Below are 17,235 nucleotides of genomic sequence, written 5' to 3'. Positions count from 1 at the left end.
TCTGGACTTCTTGGTGACCTGTTGTCTCTGTTAAGATGCGTTCTAATGTTGGAGTATTCAGACCCTGTACTTCAGTAAAAGTACTACGACCACGCTGTAAAATACCTGAAACTGTAAGGTGAGTAAAGCCGCTTCACTGAAGCCGCCGGGTGCCGTGTGGTGCGACGGTCTGCTGCCTGCTGGAGGTCGTGATGGTCGGGACGGCCACACTGAGAGCGAGTGGGAGGGGTTAGTCTGACCTGCTGGTGAAAACGACCTGCGATGTGACCTGAGGTGGCCTGAGGTCACATTTCCAATAAAGCTTTCGATAAACTGTGAAACAACATGAGGGAATGATCGCGATGAGTTCACGGAACTCGTGCAGCTTTGGGCTCACGGCCGAACCGTGTGAAGGTGAACATCTCAGTCAGTCGGCGGCTGCGAGCAGCTTTTGCTTCCGGTTTCAGGTTGAACGAGCTTCAAACATTTGATGTTTTTCTACTACAGTTTTTACATTTGAAAATGTGCACGCGGTGAAGTGCGATGACCACAGTCACTAAGACAAACTCGTGGAGCCTGTCAGATACTTCGGCTGTTTTTTCCCAGCAGTGGTCGAAGTATTCAGATCCTTTACTGAAGTACTCAGATGATGAGTTTATCACCTGTGACGTTCTGTTAAAGGTGAATTTACCTAAAGGTCTGGAAACAGTTCGCATTTTTCATCTCAACCCATCAAAGATCCAGTAAATCCTTTTACCAATGTGTACCTTTACTGTAGTAAAATTACTGAAGTATTCAAGTAAAATTTTGAATGCAGAATTATTACTTGCACAGCGTGTTTTTGCAGTGTGGTATTGATACTTTTACTCATGTAAAGGATGTGAATACTTCTTCACAAACTGTCACTCACAAGCTGCAGAGACGACGAGTCCCGAGCCCAGCACTTCAGACGTACGGAGTTCGTGTTGATTCGTGACACCTGTCCAGGTGAGCGACAGGAAACAGGCCCCAGGTGTGTGACGAAGGAGACCCTGCTGCCGAATCATCAGTACACGAGACAATCAGCTGTGTTAGAAAACATCTGGTTCTCTTTCGTCCACAGTCAAACAGACAAGAAGACATGAAAGCTGGAAGCAGAGAGAAACAGCACATCCCGCATCAGAGGCCACAACTCCGTTAGCTAAACCCAGTTTGGGATGAGTTCAGTAACTTGAATTTAACAGTGAAGCGTTCTGAATTCACACCTCCGACTGGCTTCTTCTTCTCTGGAACAGCAGCTGAGGCTCATGGGTATTGTAGTAGTAAGACCCGAGAGCCACAAAACCGCATTTTCACAAGAGAAAAGCTGAATTAATCAAGTGTTTTGTTGCTGCTGTGGATGAGTGAGTACATGAACATCTGATATGTCCTGTGTGCACACTGATGGATGAGTGGGGCTTAAACCAGATGTGGGCGGGGCCGCTGACTTCCTGCCACTTCAGAAAAATGAAGCTGAAACATCCCAGATACAAGCGCTGCCATCCTCTGGTGGCGTCATTTGGAGCCAGAGTCTGTGCAGCGGTGATCAAATCATGATTGATGATTGATGTTTCAGCCCCCTTTTATAGCATCACATAATTGATTAAAACCAAACTGATGAGAAAAAAAACACTTGAACAAACATCAGCGTGATAAGAACGATCTAAAATGACAAAAAAAACATCTGTGGGAAAAATTTATCTGATGTGTACTTTGAATTTTTAGTTTGACTCATGCCTCATCTGCTAACATGGAGGGGGAGGAGCTTATGAGCTGTACTGCAGCCAGCCACCAGGGGGCATCCAGATGTTTGGGCTTCACTTATGGGCAGCTCTCAAGTCATCCACCAAGTTGTTATTTCAAGCCTGAAACTGGTATGAGCTGATCAGAAGTTTCTGTTTATTATTTATTCCAAACCGATTCACAGAATTTGAGCTTCAGATTGATGATCACAAGAGTACAGGAGAATTTCTTTATAAACTTAAGTCAGCCACCCAGCAGGGGTTTTCCTTCACCGCGAGTACGGATACTGACATGTTGTAAAAGGATGATTTTTTTGAGTTTCTCTGCTCAGCGACTCTGAGGATGTTTGTTTGAAGAAATATCTGCGATGGGAAGCAGAAGCAGCAGGTCCTCAGTGCTGCAGGTTTGTCCTCAGGATTTGATCCCATGTTCTTCAGTCACAGATCACACAGATGAGCGTGCAGCGATTCTACTCTGTCGCCGGATTTTATTCTCCTTACAGGCAGAGAAAACATAATGAAGCAGGATATTTTGTTTCTCTAAATGCATTATCATCAAGCTAAAACCAAACATCTGGAAACTGGATTTATTTTCAAAGTCCTTCCTTTAAGTAGCTTTAGAGTTAAAATCAAACATTTTCCACAGTCTGACAGTATTGTGTAGTATTACGTATACATAAAGCTCTTCAGCGAGGCTAAATGAGACACTGAGGGAAAAGTTCAAACCCAAGGCCTGCTTTGATGGCTGCAGCCTGCCATCAAGCGGAGATATTCAACATGCTCTTCATGTGGCCGTCTTTCTGATCTCCACTGGGATTTAAAGGTCTGTGAGTGTGAAGACACTGTGGACAAACGACACGAGTTTGCAGCGATGGAGTCAGCAGTGCGTGTAGGACGCACATTTTCACCTGAGAGCTCGAGATGCGATACAAGCGACCAAACAGGCTGAACTTCCTGTCGCAGGCTGACGACATCCCAGCAAGCGGCAAACAGTCTGGCGGGAGCAGACGCTGCTGGCCACATCGATATATTTCTCAATATTTTAACAAGCGTTAGCTTCAAGAGGGCGGACAGAAAGAGTCAGGGATGTGAGGCAAAAAGTTTCTTGGTTTGTCAGGGAGAATTTTCAGTCCACCTCTCCGACATCAGCGTCCAATTAAATGACCTCTTCAGTACTCCTCTTTGATGTTCAGAGACAACGAGGAGGGAGACACCAGGCCGTTACTGCCGCTACTGCTGGTCACCATGGCGACGCTGCTCCCGCCATTTCCATGGAGGCCTCCGACCCCTCCTCCTCCTCCTCCGCTGCCGTTGGTGCCGGTGGGAGGGGTGGGTGTGGTCGTGGAGGAGGCCGGCTGCTGGAGCTTCTTCTTGTTGATTTTGCGCTCCTTGGCCCGGCGGTTCTGGAACCAGATCTTCACCTGGAACAGAGGAAGGGACAGATCAGCTCATAGTACTGACAACAAGCTCTTACATTTAGAGCAGGAGAGATTCAACATCAGTGCTAAATGCTAATATCAACATGCTAGTTAGCAGCTGGTGGTTACTGAGCCAAATCTGGACCAAAGTGACGGACTGACGTCGCCATGTCACTAGCGTGGCTAAACATCGAGTATTGACCGTATCTCAAGTAGCATCTGAGTTATTTATTGAGAGCTAACAAAATGGCCGATCTTTTCCTTCCTGATTTGTGAACTGTGATATCTGGCCACCCTCACAAATCAGTCTTTCATCGTCTGTGTTGGCTGCTGACTTGAGTGGAAACGTCAGCATTGATCCTGACCAATGACAACAGGCCGAAGGCAGAGCGAGTGCGTAACGAGAAGCAACACGTCGCTGAACGTCACGTTCAGTGATGAGCGGCCCGAGCGATCGATACGCCTCAGGGCGGATGTGTCGCCGTACCTGTCTCTCTGACAGGCTGAGCGCCGTGGCGAGCTCCGCCTTCCTCCTGATGGTGATGTATTTGCTGTAGTGAAACTCCTTCTCCAGCTCCAGCCGCTGGTGGTCGGTGTAAACCACCCGGTACTTGTCTTTAGTCCGCGTCTTTCCATCTGGAAGACAGAAACATAACCGGGTTAACGCAAGACAGACTGAATGCTGGAAATCACATTTTAGTGCAGATGAAACAAAGTAAAACAACCTTTGTTTATTATTTTAGTGAAAATGTCTGAAATGATTGCTTGGTTCCTTTGGTTCATGCTGCACCTTTGAAATCGCATCACATGCTGAATGGCTGCAGTATTAATACGTTTATCTTGTCTTTACTCATTCAGGGTCGGGGGATCCTGTCTGATTCTGGTCCTGTAATCTGTTAGGTTTGTGGCTTCAGCAGCACAAAATCACACCGGCTGCTGGTATGTAAAAACATGAATGAGGTGTATGCAGTCGTAGTATTTTATATGATGTGTCACAAACCGCTGACATAAACTACGTCAGTGCCTGGACAGAGTGGAGCTGACTGTTCTCACCATGATGGCTCTATTCAAATGGACAGCCTGCCTCGGACGGATTTGCATGAGCCGAGTCTTATCTGTTCATTTATGGTCTCGATGTTCATGTTCCTGTCAGAGCTGCTGAATCAATAAGCTCGACACATGAGCATTAGACCTCATTTAACACACTCAGCCTGGGCCTTCAGACACTTTGTTTGAACCCCCGATCGTTTTGTCTGTAAAACCAGAAAGCAAACGTTCAGAAGACCGAAGCAAACTGTGCACAGAGTTAAGCACTGACTGTCGCTGTGTCTTTGGCTAACTGATGACATTCACATCAGCTTGGGCTGCACGTCAGCTTTGTGTTTAATGCTAATGAGCAAATATTAGCATGCTAACGGGAATGAGGGACATCATTATGCCTGCTAAGTGTTGGCATGCTGACATTGGCATTTAGCTCACAGTACATCTCTTATGCTGCAGCTAATGGCTAATGTGAGGCTAACACCACGGCTAACACCGCGCTGAAGGGGAGGAAACTGTCAGGTACGACTGCAGCGATTCAGGCCTGACGCAGAACCGACTGACCAACTGACCAAAACTGGGAGAAAAAAACAAAATGAAACCAAAAGGAACAAAATAAATCAATAAATAGAGTAAAGAAGCACATTTGTCTGATCTGAATTTAAAGGTGACCGACACTCAGTGGAGCATGTGGGTTTGAAGGGGGGCGGATGTGAGCCACAGACCGTCGTGTTAATCAAAAGGCCTTCAGCTCTCTTTAACACGCTCTGATTCAACATTAACACTAAACACACAGCAGTTAAATAAGTGATGTGCCCCTCTTCTTTAAACACACACACCGTCTGTCCTCTAATCCGTCACCGGGGCGAATCACAACTCAAACATTTTAGTTTGGGCTGCAGCATCTGTCTGAACCGCAGAGTTTCTGCTTCATTTGGCAGACAGTAAAAACCAACAGTTTGGCTTATCTGAAGAGCCGCGAGAGCCGAGACGCTAATGAAGGAACGTAAATCAAAGAGCTCTTCAGTCTGTCTGCGAGGCACGAGTTTGCTCTGCACACGCACTGACGTCCAGCTCGTCTCCACCCTCTCAGTGGACTTCTGGGTTGTCAGAAACAAAATGTTGGTACAGAGCCAGCAGGCCCTCCCTGCTTCCATGCCAAGCTAAGCTAAGCTAAGCTATCTGGATTCTCAGACAGCACGTTCACACTTGGAGCTTCACACGTATGTGTTAGCAACAGTTTCATCATATGGACAAGACGAGCGGCGAACATTTGTGTTGATCCTCAGAGGGGAAATTCAGAGACAGAAAAAAGTACGGATAAATAAAGTAAAAACGAAATCATCAGAAGTGCACAAAATGAAGGTAAGAAGCTGAATATAAATAGAAACTATAGTGTATTTTAACTCCCAGCACTCAGGATGTGCTGACCTTAAAACACAGCTCAGTGTTTTGTCTTCGTCTGTCTGCAGACTTTTGTCAAACGAAGCTGCTCTACTTGTTGTAATGAAGAGTCACAAAGCGCTTTCACATCCTCAAGTCAAAGTGCTAAAACTATACTGTAAAAATACTCCACTGCAAGCCAAAGTACTGCAAGCATAATCAGGGGACTGTAGTTAAAGTATTCACAGTAAAAGTACTCGGTACGCAGTCCTCCTGTGCCCGCTGTCCTGTTTGATCTGACCTCGGATCAGCTGAGCTCATTTTGACTGCAGCTGATGATTCATCTGCTGATTGTTTTCTCCATGAATCCACTGATTGTTTGCTTTGTCAAACTGATATAATAACTTACATTAACAGTGAGACATGTGGTCCCACTGAGCCAGAGGACAAAGTGTCTCCTTCACAGATTTTGTTCAGTCCAACCAACAGTCCAAAGCTCAACATGATCACAAACACATTGAGAGGAAAAGCTTCACATCCAGCACACGTTTTTACAGGAGAAAACACCGAACGCATCATCAATACAGCTGATCTGAGACTGCTGAACTCTGGAGGTCCTCTGTAGCCCCTGCTGCCAAACGCACACCTCACACACCAACAAACACACAAACAACCACCCGTGGAACATTTTGCACAATGCAGCCATTTGCACAGAACTCTCTGTTCTCCCATTGCACTACCCTGTCAGCCATTTGCACTACTGTTTATACTGTTCACACTGATGTTTATATCATCTACTGTTTTTCCTTTATATTCTACTGTTTTTATATTATATACCATTGTTTATATTTATATTTATTTTGTTAGGCAATTGGGCTTAAAACTAATTTCGTTCCACTCATGTTCTACGTGTGTGAAATGACAATAAAGCTCCTTGAATCTTGAATCAGGTACTGACTCGTGGACTGATGGTTCAGCTGTGTTAGCATCAGATTTAATTCAATTAACTGCTCATGTGTTCAGTGTGTCAAAATGTGCCAACTAACTAAAACTGTCGGATTAATGTGGTGCCGCACAAAGCACAAACCGGAAAGTAAACCTTCTTTAAATACCGGTACTTGAGATGTGTACTGAAGTGCAGTACTTAAGTCCCTTAAGACCCTGAAGCAGCTGCTAACATCGCGGCCTTCCCCACAAAGCCTGGAGCGCGACACAAGCTGTCACTGAACGCTTTTCATCTGTGGAAAAGAAGTCCTTTAAAGACCCGCTTTGTCTCCTGAGGACGTGTCCGCGGCGTCCCGCTCGACCAGAGACACCTTTGTTTTTGACCTTCCCGTAAAGTGGAGCAGCTGGGACTTCACGTCCCAACAGGCCAATAAACATGAGCGGGAAACTCTGCTCTCCCTGAAAGATAACCGAGTCAGTCAAAGTCCGTTATTCAAGTCAACCTTGAGAAAAAATGTTTTACCGTGAGGTCACATGTCCGGCCCTGCAGCCATAAAACCACCTGCGGTGGTCCCTGAGTCCTGACTTCCTGTCTGCGGCTCTCCGCTCCGAGCCCGTGAGCCAAACCTCACGGAGAAGATCTGATTTTTAAAACATGTTCAGTGCCTTCATGGGGACTACTTTCATTAGCGGATTAATCCACATCAGTGCAGAATAAACTGCAGCGTGCGTGAAGCTACTCAAGTACTGCACTGAAGTACAAATTCCAGGTACTTTAATATTCGTTTTGATTTATTTTTGTGGTCGTGCACCGCGTCTCAGAGGTGGACATCAGTCTGCCAGATGTTTGAGACAAACTGAAGCAAACCTTGTCTTGTTCAGCTGAAAAAACTCCTTAAAGCCTCCGAGCTGCGCTGAAAGGAGCGACAGGAACACGGAGTTTAGTACTTTTACTTCAGTGAAATATCTGAGTACTTCAAAACCTAAAAACAAAACTCCAGGTGAAGCTCGAGAAACTCACACACACACACACACACACACACACACTTCACACTTCAAAGTGTCTTGTAAACTCCGCCCTGAGACAAGCGGAGGACAAAGGCCGAGCCGAGCCGCCGGAGTCCCGTCCAGCGGGGGTCCATTTACACGACAACGGCTTCAAACCGGCTTCACACGTCTGATCCGCGGCAGGCCGAGCCGGGACGCGCTGGGAACGTGAGAGCCTGAACAGCAGCGGGCTTCACGTCTCATCTCACAGGCCTGACAGAAACGAGACGGGCCGTCGGACCTCCACGACCACGTGACTACAGTTAGGATCAGGCCACTTCAAATGAAATGAATTAGGAGAAATAAAATAAAATAAAAAACAACAACAAAAGGAAAAGTGAATTTAAGTTTAAGGCGTTTAAGTTTAACAGTTCAGTAACAATAAAGAAACTTGATACAACTGGGAAATTATTGAGAAGAAGAGATGAGACGATCCGTTATTGATCCCCAACCCCAGATGATGATGATTATTATTATTATTATTATTATTATTACTGTTCTTATTCTTGTTATTATTCTAATTATTAACATTATTGTTGTTATTGTTATTATTCTAATTATTAACAGTATTCTTCTTCTCCTTCTTGTTGCCGTTGAGTCCTGACGGACCTGCACGTCCAAAGTGAAGCTGCTGTCTGGCTGCACATGCGGTCACATTTGAGTATCAGTCCGCTATCAGACTCACATTAAAATGTTAAACAGTTTTTGTTTTAAGGAGAAACCCGCAGTGTAACCGTGACAGGAAGCCCGTCTCACACTGTAACGTCCAACCAAACCGGGTCCAAACAGGTTCACTGTGGGAGTTTTTTTTTTTTTGAATAAACACGCAAAGTTCTACAGAATTAATTAATTATTTCTACCCAAAGATGTCACAGAAATATCAAAACATCATCAGCAGATTTAGCTTTCAAACATGAGTTCTTACTGGGGTTGCTTGGCGGTGCGGAGCTGCGTCGTATCCACTCATAAGGGTTCCTCCTCTGCGGGGACCCGGGGGACAGCTGTCCCGCAGACGCGTTCAGAGACGCGGGCAGCAGCGCGGGTGGCTGCCCGGGGAACTCGGGCGGGCTGAATCCCAGCGTGGGGCCCGGCACGGTGGACGCCGCGGGGCCACCGCCGGCTGCGGCTGCCGCGGCCGCAGCGACGTAGTGATGGGACGACCAGTCGTCCCGTGTGGGCGGTGGGGGAGGCGGGTAGGCCGGGCTCCACCCGCCCGCACCCGGCCCGGCCTGCTGAGCCGCGTGCAGGTCGTTGTTGATGCCGTGGTGGTGGTGGTGGTAGCCGGCGAAGTCTGAGTACTGCGGCGGGGCGGGGACCGCGAAGTTCTGCGGGCTGAGGCTGAGGCCCGGGTGGCGGGTGACCGGGTTCTGGTGCGGGTACATGGCGGGGTCCTTATCCAGCTGCAGGTAGCTCACGTACATCTTTCCAGGCGAGGGGACTCCCTCAGCATAGTGCGGATCCAGCCTGCCTCTCTCTCCCCCCTCTCACCTGCTCTCACCTGACCTACAGGTAAAGTGAGCTTCAGCGCGTGTCTGTCTGGCCTACCTGTCCACACCTCCACCTGTCCTCTGTGTGAGTGTGTGGCTTCTCCATCAGCCGCACGTTAAAAGCTGCTGCAGTCACATGAGCACTTTTATTGCTCTTATCTCCCTCCCTCCCTCCTCCCTCCCCCTCCTCTGTCTCACATTCTTCCTCTCACACTCTTCCTCACTTCACCTGCTCTTCATCCTCTTCATCCCCACAGCCATCACAAACATAAATGTCACCACCAGAATTTTTGTCCACTGAATTAAACTAGAAATAGAGTGGAGCAGCACCCGACCTCCTCCCCCCTCCTCCCCCCTCCTCCCCCGGCCTGCAGTCTCTTCTCTCTCGGCCTCCATTTGCATGACTGACAGCCCGCTGCTGCACTTCAAAGGCCGCCATCAAAGGAGTCGAGACAAACCAACAAATGACGGCAAAGAGTCGACAAAAAGACTAACATGTCGTCAGTCAGCGAGACGGCAGGTCCGCGTCACCCTCCACCCTCCGCCCGTCACCCTCCGCCCGTCACCCTCCACCCTCCACCCGTCACCCTCCACCCGTCACCCTCCATCCACTTCTCCCTTCTCATTTCCGCTCGCTGTCAGTCACAGGTCAAACATTTCATTTATTAAAGCGTCGTCTGATGACCAACACAGGAAATAAATGAGTAGCCACAAAATAAAAGCACAGCCAAAATATGTTGAAAATAACGTAATGAACCAATCCTCATCATCATCATCATCATCATCCTCATCATCATCACGTCAAACAAAACTCAAAGTCCCATCAGCTGCAAGAAGAAGACTCGGATTTTATACTAAAACAGCAGTATCACGGTGGAAAATACTCTGTTACTGTATTTAATCTTTTTAAGTACCAAAAGAAAATTCCTCCTCGTGCAGAATAAAGTTTATTATCGGATTCTCGTTGTGATTTAGTCTAACTTCTTCCTGTAGTTTATCATCTGTCATCAGCTTGTGAATTTCTCCTCGGGGATCAATAAAGTTTTATTTAAATCAGTAACATTACTTCGCTATTTATTTTTGTCACGTTAAACTAAACGTGCAAAGTAAGTTAAGTTTTAAAATAAAAGCAGTAAAGTAAAAAGTAGAATTTCTGAACTGCGGTGGAGTAAAAGTATTAATATTCAAGTAAAGTACAAGTACCTCAAAATTTTCTCCTGGTTTAAAGCGTTACAATAATAATAATAATAATAATAATAATAATAATAATAATATGGAATTAAGTGACTTTAAAACTGCTTGTTTCTTAATTCTTAATTCTAATTGAAAAATTAAAAATTGTTTTAATTAAGATTCAAAGCTGATGTTAATTCTCATCAGTCTGGAAGTCAGGAAAGAAAACTGAAACAAACTGAGCAAAGTTTTTATTTTATTTTGTTACCAACAAATCTCCTTACGGTCGCTCGGCAGTGAAGTTTAATTAAATAAAAAATAAAACGCTTATATATTTTATATATATATATATATTTATCTCTTAAATCAGTTTGCACTTTATTTCACACAACTAAAAGTGTTTCATGCCTTACAGAAGTTTTCTGTCAAAACTTTTGTGCATTTTTAGTCTTTTATGTCCACAAAGTTCAAGCTGAAAATTAAAAAATAAAATTCTCTGGCCTGAATCGAATTTCTTCTCAGTTAAAAACTAAACTCTGAAGGCCCAAACTTTATTTTATCAACTGAATCTAAACAGAATAAAATAATGAACAGAAAGTTAATTTAACAAGGAAATAAATCAAAAATCTCTTTTATCTAACCTGATTCAGTTTGGTTTATTATTATTATTATTCTCTCATAATTAATAATAATAATTATTATAATTATAATAACAACAACAACAATAAAAAGAAGAACCCTGTCACATTTACAGTTTAAAGAAGACAAACCTTCAATGTTGTCTTGTTGTCATCAGTTTTTTTTCAGGTTTTAATGTGAAATACAAACACAAAGACAAACCAAAAATAATAAAAAAAATATAATAAATTAATGAAGTTAAATTCTTTGATGTCTACAACACAGCGTGTCAAACCGAAACCAAAGATATGTGACCCATTTACAACACTCACACTCACACACAGGAAGCAGTGAGGTCACCTGAAGGTCAGCAGCTTCGTCTCCTTCCTGTACTCAGTAAAGGCAGAAGTACTCAGTAAAGGTAGAGGTACTCAGTAAAGGTAGAAGTACTCAGTAAAGGTAGAGGTACTCAGTAAAGGTAGAAGTACTCATTGTGCAGGGCGAGACGAGAGCCACAGACAGCAGGACGTCCGTCTGCAGACTTTTGAAAAACCTGTGAAAGCTTGCAGACGATTTGACAGAAACTAAAAGGCGTCTTTCTGCTCCTCGACGTGTCCTCAGCAGCTGCGGGTCCACCCGGTTGGTTCTCAGTCTCGTCCTCGCCGTCTTCAGGGGACATCAGTTTGTGTGAGGACTGTGGGTGCTGGAGGTTTCTGTTCCTGGATCTGATCTGATGGACACGTTTCTCATGAAAAGTCCACAGTTTCTGAATGTCCTGACAGTCTTCAAAGTGTTTGACCTTTTTGACCTTCTCAGCAGAAGAAGAATCGTTCTCGATCTCTTTGTTGCCTGGAGGCTGAGGACATTTTGTTGCGGTGTCTCTTGACCGAACGTGTCTCAGTGTTCTGTCAGATCATAAATTATGATGAAACTGCTTCCCACAGTGAAATACAAATGCAGACAAATAGAAACAGAAAATCATAATTCAGATTAAAAACATCAAAGTGTCAAACTTCATAAATGAACCTGCTGTACTTTTATCACATCAAGCAGATGATACCATAAAAATAATAAATGCGCCACTTTCACTCATTAAAAATTATGTTTATATTGTTGAATCGAAGTAAAGAGTCTGGATCCTTTTTCTATGACTTATTGTTGTTAAAGTGAAAGACCAGACGAGAGGGAGGGAAGAGGACGAAGCGCTCGCACATTCACTTTAATGTTTTTCCTGTGGCGCCCCCTGCAGGTTACAGCTCGGGCCTGTTTCAGCTCTCTGTCGCCCCATTACCTCTGCAAATTTATTGATAAAGTGTATAACTGCTCCTTTAAAGTGAAACTGCAGTCCCGGCCTCCAGATATAACAGTACAACAGTCAGAAGGGGTATTTTAAGTGCACTCAGTACTTTTACTGTGAGTGCAGTATTTCACTGGTCATACTGTGGTACTTTTACTGACGTCAAAAAGCCGGACTTTTCAGGGACCTGCAACTATTGGCTTTTACTTATGAATGCTGATACTTTTAACTTAGATAAAGAACGTTTTGCCCCACTGGTTTTTAATATCTTAAATATTAATGTTGCGGATCTGCTGATAATCTCGCGGCAGTTCCCGCCGTGGCCAGCAGGCGTCGCTCTGCAGCGCTCAGCTGTTTCCGAGCGCTGAAACAGTAGAAGAAGAATTGAAGGCGCTTCGGTGAAAATCAAAATGTCTGCTCCGAAAACCATTCCTAAAGATGCTCAGGTAATGTCATTAAAGCAGCGCTTGTAGAGTTTCATTGTCATTAAACCGCAGTGTGAATTCACTGTTTTCGTGGTTTTGTTTAAATGCCGCCGTTAACGCGTGTGTGCGCATCTCTGTGATCCCGCAAACGTCAGCTAGCCTATGAGCTAACGTTAGCGACGAATTACGTTCACAGCAGTAGCCGCCTGTTAGCCTGTTAGCCTGTTAGCCTGGCCAGTAGCCCGCGGAGCTGCTGCTGGGATGTAAACTGAGTTAGCTCACATTCTGCGAACCTGACTGACGCTGGACTTTAACAGTAAGGACTGCGTGACCCGGAAACACACACACACACACACACACACGCTGGGACGTGTTGGGGTGAAGTCAGTCTCTGAGTCTTAAGGTTTTTCCCAGTTTAAAGGGGGCTGCTGTTTATACCGACACACACTCACGTTGTGGACAAACACACCTTTTAAACAGCAGCTCTCACATGTTCACGTCACTGCGGCTCTTTTCATTATGGATTCGCTTTTCTGAATTAAAAGCCCGAATGTTTAGCTCATGAAACATCCGTCGTGAGTGATAAACCAGCAGTCCTCAACCACAAACAGTCAGTTTACAGTAATCTAAAACAACTTTCTGAAGCAATCCGGTCTTTGTTTGGTACCCACCAGCAATAGATTGTTTCGTCCAAAACTCCTCACAGTCTAGAAGCTGAAACCTGGGAGTGTTTATGTGCACGTATGCATGTGAATATTGCAGTTGTTCATTAACACTTTAACACTGACGGCTTCCTCCTTCATCTGCGCTGTGATGTTTGCATCCAAAAACCTGCTGAGATCCGCGTGGGTCACGAGTGTTGTTGCACCTCAGCCCTGCAAACTGCTGGAGGTTTTATTCCGTGCGGTTGGTTGTGACGATGGGTCGTGACTGTGTGTCGCAGGTGATGGTCCAGATCCTGAAGGACATGGGGATCACTGAGTACGAGCCTCGAGTCATCAACCAGATGCTGGAGTTCACCTACAGTGAGTTCATAAACAACAGACCTGCTGTGTTCAGATCTGAAGCCTCAGCGTGGGTCAGTCTTCCTGCACTCTGACTGATGAAACAAAAGACTCGTAATCTAACGCTCGTCTCTGTTGTCCAGGATACGTCACGACCATCATCGAGGACGCCAAAATCTACGCCACACACGCCAAGAAGTCCACCGTGGACGCTGACGACATCAAGCTGGCCATCCAGTGCCGCATGGACCAGTCGTTCACGTCACCGCCGCCGCGAGACGTAAGCCTCCTCCACCCGTCCTCCTCTCTGCTCTTCTGCCAGCTTTACGTCCACCTCGTCTGTTTGTAGCAGCAGGAAATTTTAATGTGAAAAACGTTTTGATTTGTTTCTGACTTCGCCTTCACGGTTTGGTATTGAAGATGATTAATCAATCGTCAGAACAATTGATTATATGAATTGTAATTAGTTTTAGTGGTTGGCTGTGTGTTAATGTGGTTCTGCTGTCGGTTCAGTTCCTGTTGGAAATCGCAAGGCAGAAGAACCAGACTCCCCTCCCGCTGATCAAACCCTACGCCGGACCGCGACTTCCTCCAGACCGCTACTGTCTGACTGCGCCCAACTACAGACTCAAGTCCATACAGAAGAAGGTAAAAACTGTCCTGTCGGTTTGTGGTTTCCAGTCCCCAGAACGACTCGTTCAGGTGTGTTTGTGGCCTTCAGGTGTCGTCGTCCGCCGGCAGGATATCAGTGCCTCGCCTCAGCGTCGGCGCCGTCTCCAGCAGGCCGAGCACGCCGACCCTCGGTGAGTCTGTAGAGGACGCCTCAGTCTCTCTGTTCAGAGTGTGGACTGAGGCATTCTGGGAAACGTATGCACCAAGTTGGTCAAATACCTGGACAGATAAATGAGTCTCTTAGTATGAAGTGGATCGGCAACAGTTTTCATCATCAAATAATCGCTACATTACAAAAGTTATTATTATCATTAATAACGAAGACATCCAAACTATGAAAGAACACACGGCACAACCCAGAATGTGTTTTAGATTTTCGCTTTGCACACTCGAGGCATTCGCTCATCACGTTCACGAGGTCACCTGGAGCGGTTTTCAGTTCACAGGTGTGCCTTTTCCTGCCTCCTTAATGTGCTTTAGACCATCAGTTGAAAGGAAGAAAGATGAAAGTGACATATTTTGTCATTGGAGGGAACTCCAACGAAACACACAGCAAACCCGGGGCAGCAGGGAGCAGTGGGGGTTAGGTACCTTGCTCAAGGGTACCTCAGCCATGGACACCGGGACGGGGAATCGAACCAGCGACCCACCGGTTACGGGTCGGATACCCTAACCGCTGATCCACGACTGTGGGTACAGAATCAATAACCCCATTAGTGCTACTGCGACCGCTGTACAAATCCACTTTGTGACAAGAAGTACTCAGTTAAGTAAAGAGAAAAGAGTCATTGTTACTTTAAGTCACGAAGGTCAGTCGGTCTGAAAAATGACGACCTTTGAGCAAAAACCATCAAACTCTGATGAAAGTGGCTCTCATGAGGACCGTCCCATGAAAGGACGACCACGAGCTCCCTCTGCTGCTGAGGATGAGTTCATCAGAATGACCAGCGGCACAAACCGCCAGCGTACGGCACCTCAGATCAGAGCCCACATGAATGCTTCTCGGAGTCCAGGTGGCAGAATATATAACATAATTCAACATCTGCTGTTCAGAGGAGACCGTGTGGCCTCAGAAGTGGAAGACTGTCCTAAATCCAACTGAGATGGTCTGGGCTGAGTTTGACTGCAGAGTGAAGGAAAAGCAGCCAACAGGTAGTCAGCTCCTCGGGGACCTCCAGGACCGGAAACCCATCGCAGCTGGCGGCTTCACGAGGCTGACTGAGAGGACGAGTGTGCGAAGCTGCCATCGAAGCAGAAGGCGGCTACTTTGAAGAATCGAATATAATAAACGTATTCTGGGTTATTGAACGCGGTGTTGTTGACTGCGTAAGTCCATGGGTGTTCTGTCATCACTTCAGTGTCTTCTGTATTGATACGGAATGTTGAAAACGATAAAAGGAAAACCACCGAATAAGAAGGTGTGTCCTAACTTCAGCCTGGTAGAGAACATTTGATTGGCTGTCATAAATCACGCAGGTACGTTCAGGTGTTGAACAGGTGGAACAGAAACTTTGTACCTTTAGAAGACGAACGTGAAAGCACTTGGAAACATCAGGAGTGTGTGTGCGTCTTCTTCACAGGAACTCCGTCTGTCCAGTCCGTCACCACTAAAGTCGGAGCTCCGGTGTCTCAGAGGTTCGCCGTGCAGATCCCGCCGCCCTCTCAGACGGCCACCACCAAAACCAGTAAGAAACCAGTTTAATATCAGCGTTCATCCACTGACACAGCAGCTTTCCGGTCTGTTTGAGTGACGTTTGGTTCATCTCAGCAGAAAAGCAGCTCATGCATTAAAACCCAAATGTGACAGAATTATGACAGAACGAACTAAATCCACAAGTTTCATCATCGTTAATGAATGATCGGATGAGCTGATCAGTACGATGAGCTTCGTTGATCCGTCATCTCAAACATAAGCAGTTACCGTGACGATGTCAGAAGTGAACCACCACCATAACCCCGTTAAAGGGGAATTCCAGCATTTTCACCCGGTGTGTAAATGACTTGTACGTACCGCAGTGTTGGAACTGGTCCAGTAGGTCGCCTCACCAGGCTGCCTGACGACAAGACAGAAAGGATCAGCTCTCTTCATTTCACTCTTTAACAGCGACGTCTCTCTGTGGGGATCCTCTCTGTCATGTTGTCAGACACTCGGTAACAATCTCAACCTGCGAGAGGCTAGAAAGACAACTTTAGTGGACGTAACCGATGTTGGAGTTGTCCCAGAGGATCACGTTGATCAACTGGACCAGTTCCAGCGGTTTTGGTAGGTATGAATCATTTACACAGCGACACGTGTGACGACGGAGCCCAGGTGTAGAGGCTACGCACAGAGTTTGACTTGTCGCTGCTCTTCTTGTCCTGACAGCCACGCCGTCCACACCCGCCGTCTCCAATGTCCTTATCAACCCGTCTCTGATTGGCTCCAAGAACATCCTCATCACCACCAACATGGTGTCGCAGAACTCGGGCGGAGAGTCGCTGAAGAGGAAACACGAAGACGACGACGACTACGACGCTTTGTGATGCCGCGACTGGAAAGATTGACCCCCCCCAACATGAACTGATCCAGATCCAGGTCCAGATCGTGGCTCACTAAGAACCCGTGATATTAAGTTTTTAGTTTTTGTAGGACGTTTGTTTAAGCCGAGAGACGACCTGCTTCGCCTTCTGCTCCCACTGGCAGACCAGTGAGGCGAACTCACAGGAAGCCTGCTGTGATGTTTTCACTGATTTACAATAAACTGCATCCAAATAAAACCTGAGCATCGTCTCCTCTTCAGCTGCTTTAAAGGAACATTCCACCAAATTCCCACAGCAGTTAAACATCTGCACGTTGTAGTTTACTGCATCGACACGAAGCGCGATGGCATCAAAGACAACATCTGATGTTGTGTATTAATCTGAATGTGTAAACCAACTCGGGTTATAACAATCTTAGTTCAGTTCTCAAAGTACAAGTACCTCAATCACACAGTACTTAAGTACT

General features: G+C 45.9%; 2 protein-coding genes across 4 annotated transcripts; one reads left to right on the top strand and one right to left on the bottom strand.

The window, feature by feature from the left end:
• Positions 1 to 2,106: 2,106 nt before the first annotated feature.
• On the bottom strand, positions 2,107 to 9,237 carry cdx1b (caudal type homeobox 1 b). Its single transcript, XM_046410565.1, has 3 exons — positions 8,499 to 9,237; positions 3,645 to 3,793; positions 2,107 to 3,160 (listed from the first exon to the last, which is right to left on the bottom strand). Exons 1-3 carry the CDS (start codon positions 8,992 to 8,994, stop codon positions 2,909 to 2,911), a joined length of 897 nt encoding a protein of 298 aa, XP_046266521.1. The 5' UTR covers positions 8,995 to 9,237; the 3' UTR covers positions 2,107 to 2,908.
• Positions 9,238 to 12,449: 3,212 nt separating this feature from the next.
• On the top strand, positions 12,450 to 17,011 carry taf9 (TAF9 RNA polymerase II, TATA box binding protein (TBP)-associated factor). 3 transcript variants are annotated; one of them, XR_006845204.1, is made up of 8 exons: positions 12,450 to 12,594; positions 13,517 to 13,598; positions 13,721 to 13,857; positions 14,091 to 14,225; positions 14,299 to 14,380; positions 15,830 to 15,934; positions 16,370 to 16,512; positions 16,615 to 16,755. XR_006845204.1 is itself a non-coding variant. In XM_046410569.1 (7 exons), the coding sequence occupies exons 1-7, from the start codon at positions 12,559 to 12,561 to the stop codon at positions 16,770 to 16,772; spliced, it is 735 nt and encodes a 244-aa protein (XP_046266525.1). In that variant the 5' UTR covers positions 12,451 to 12,558; the 3' UTR covers positions 16,773 to 17,011. The 3 variants fall into 3 exon arrangements, 2 of the variants coding, with proteins under 2 accessions (XP_046266526.1, XP_046266525.1); XM_046410569.1 differs by lacking the exon at positions 16,370 to 16,512 and having other exon boundaries at positions 12,451 to 12,594; positions 16,615 to 17,011; XM_046410570.1 differs by lacking the exons at positions 15,830 to 15,934; positions 16,370 to 16,512 and having other exon boundaries at positions 16,615 to 17,011.
• Positions 17,012 to 17,235: the final 224 nt, after the last annotated feature.

The sequence above is a fragment of the Scatophagus argus genome, chromosome 14, assembly GCF_020382885.2.
Source record: "Scatophagus argus isolate fScaArg1 chromosome 14, fScaArg1.pri, whole genome shotgun sequence".
Taxonomy (NCBI): Eukaryota; Metazoa; Chordata; class Actinopteri; family Scatophagidae; genus Scatophagus; species Scatophagus argus.
Note: the sequence above shows the minus strand (reverse complement) of the source record. Positions and strands in the feature narration are given on the sequence as shown.

Coding starts and splice junctions, on each gene's coding strand:
- taf9 (XM_046410569.1), top strand. CDS start 12,559: ATGTCTGCTCCGAAAACCATTCCTAAAGATGCTCAG. Junction 13,599..13,720: donor GATGCTGGAGTTCACCTACA/GTGAGTTCATAA, acceptor TCTGTTGTCCAG/GATACGTCACGACCATCATC. Junction 14,381..15,829: donor GCCGAGCACGCCGACCCTCG/GTGAGTCTGTAG, acceptor TCTTCTTCACAG/GAACTCCGTCTGTCCAGTCC.
- cdx1b (XM_046410565.1), bottom strand. CDS start 8,994: ATGTACGTGAGCTACCTGCAGCTGGATAAGGACCCCGCCATGTACCCG. Junction 3,794..8,498: donor CGCACCGCCAAGCAACCCCA/GTAAGAACTCAT, acceptor TCTGTCTTCCAG/ATGGAAAGACGCGGACTAAA. Junction 3,161..3,644: donor TCAGCCTGTCAGAGAGACAG/GTACGGCGACAC, acceptor CCTCTGTTCCAG/GTGAAGATCTGGTTCCAGAA.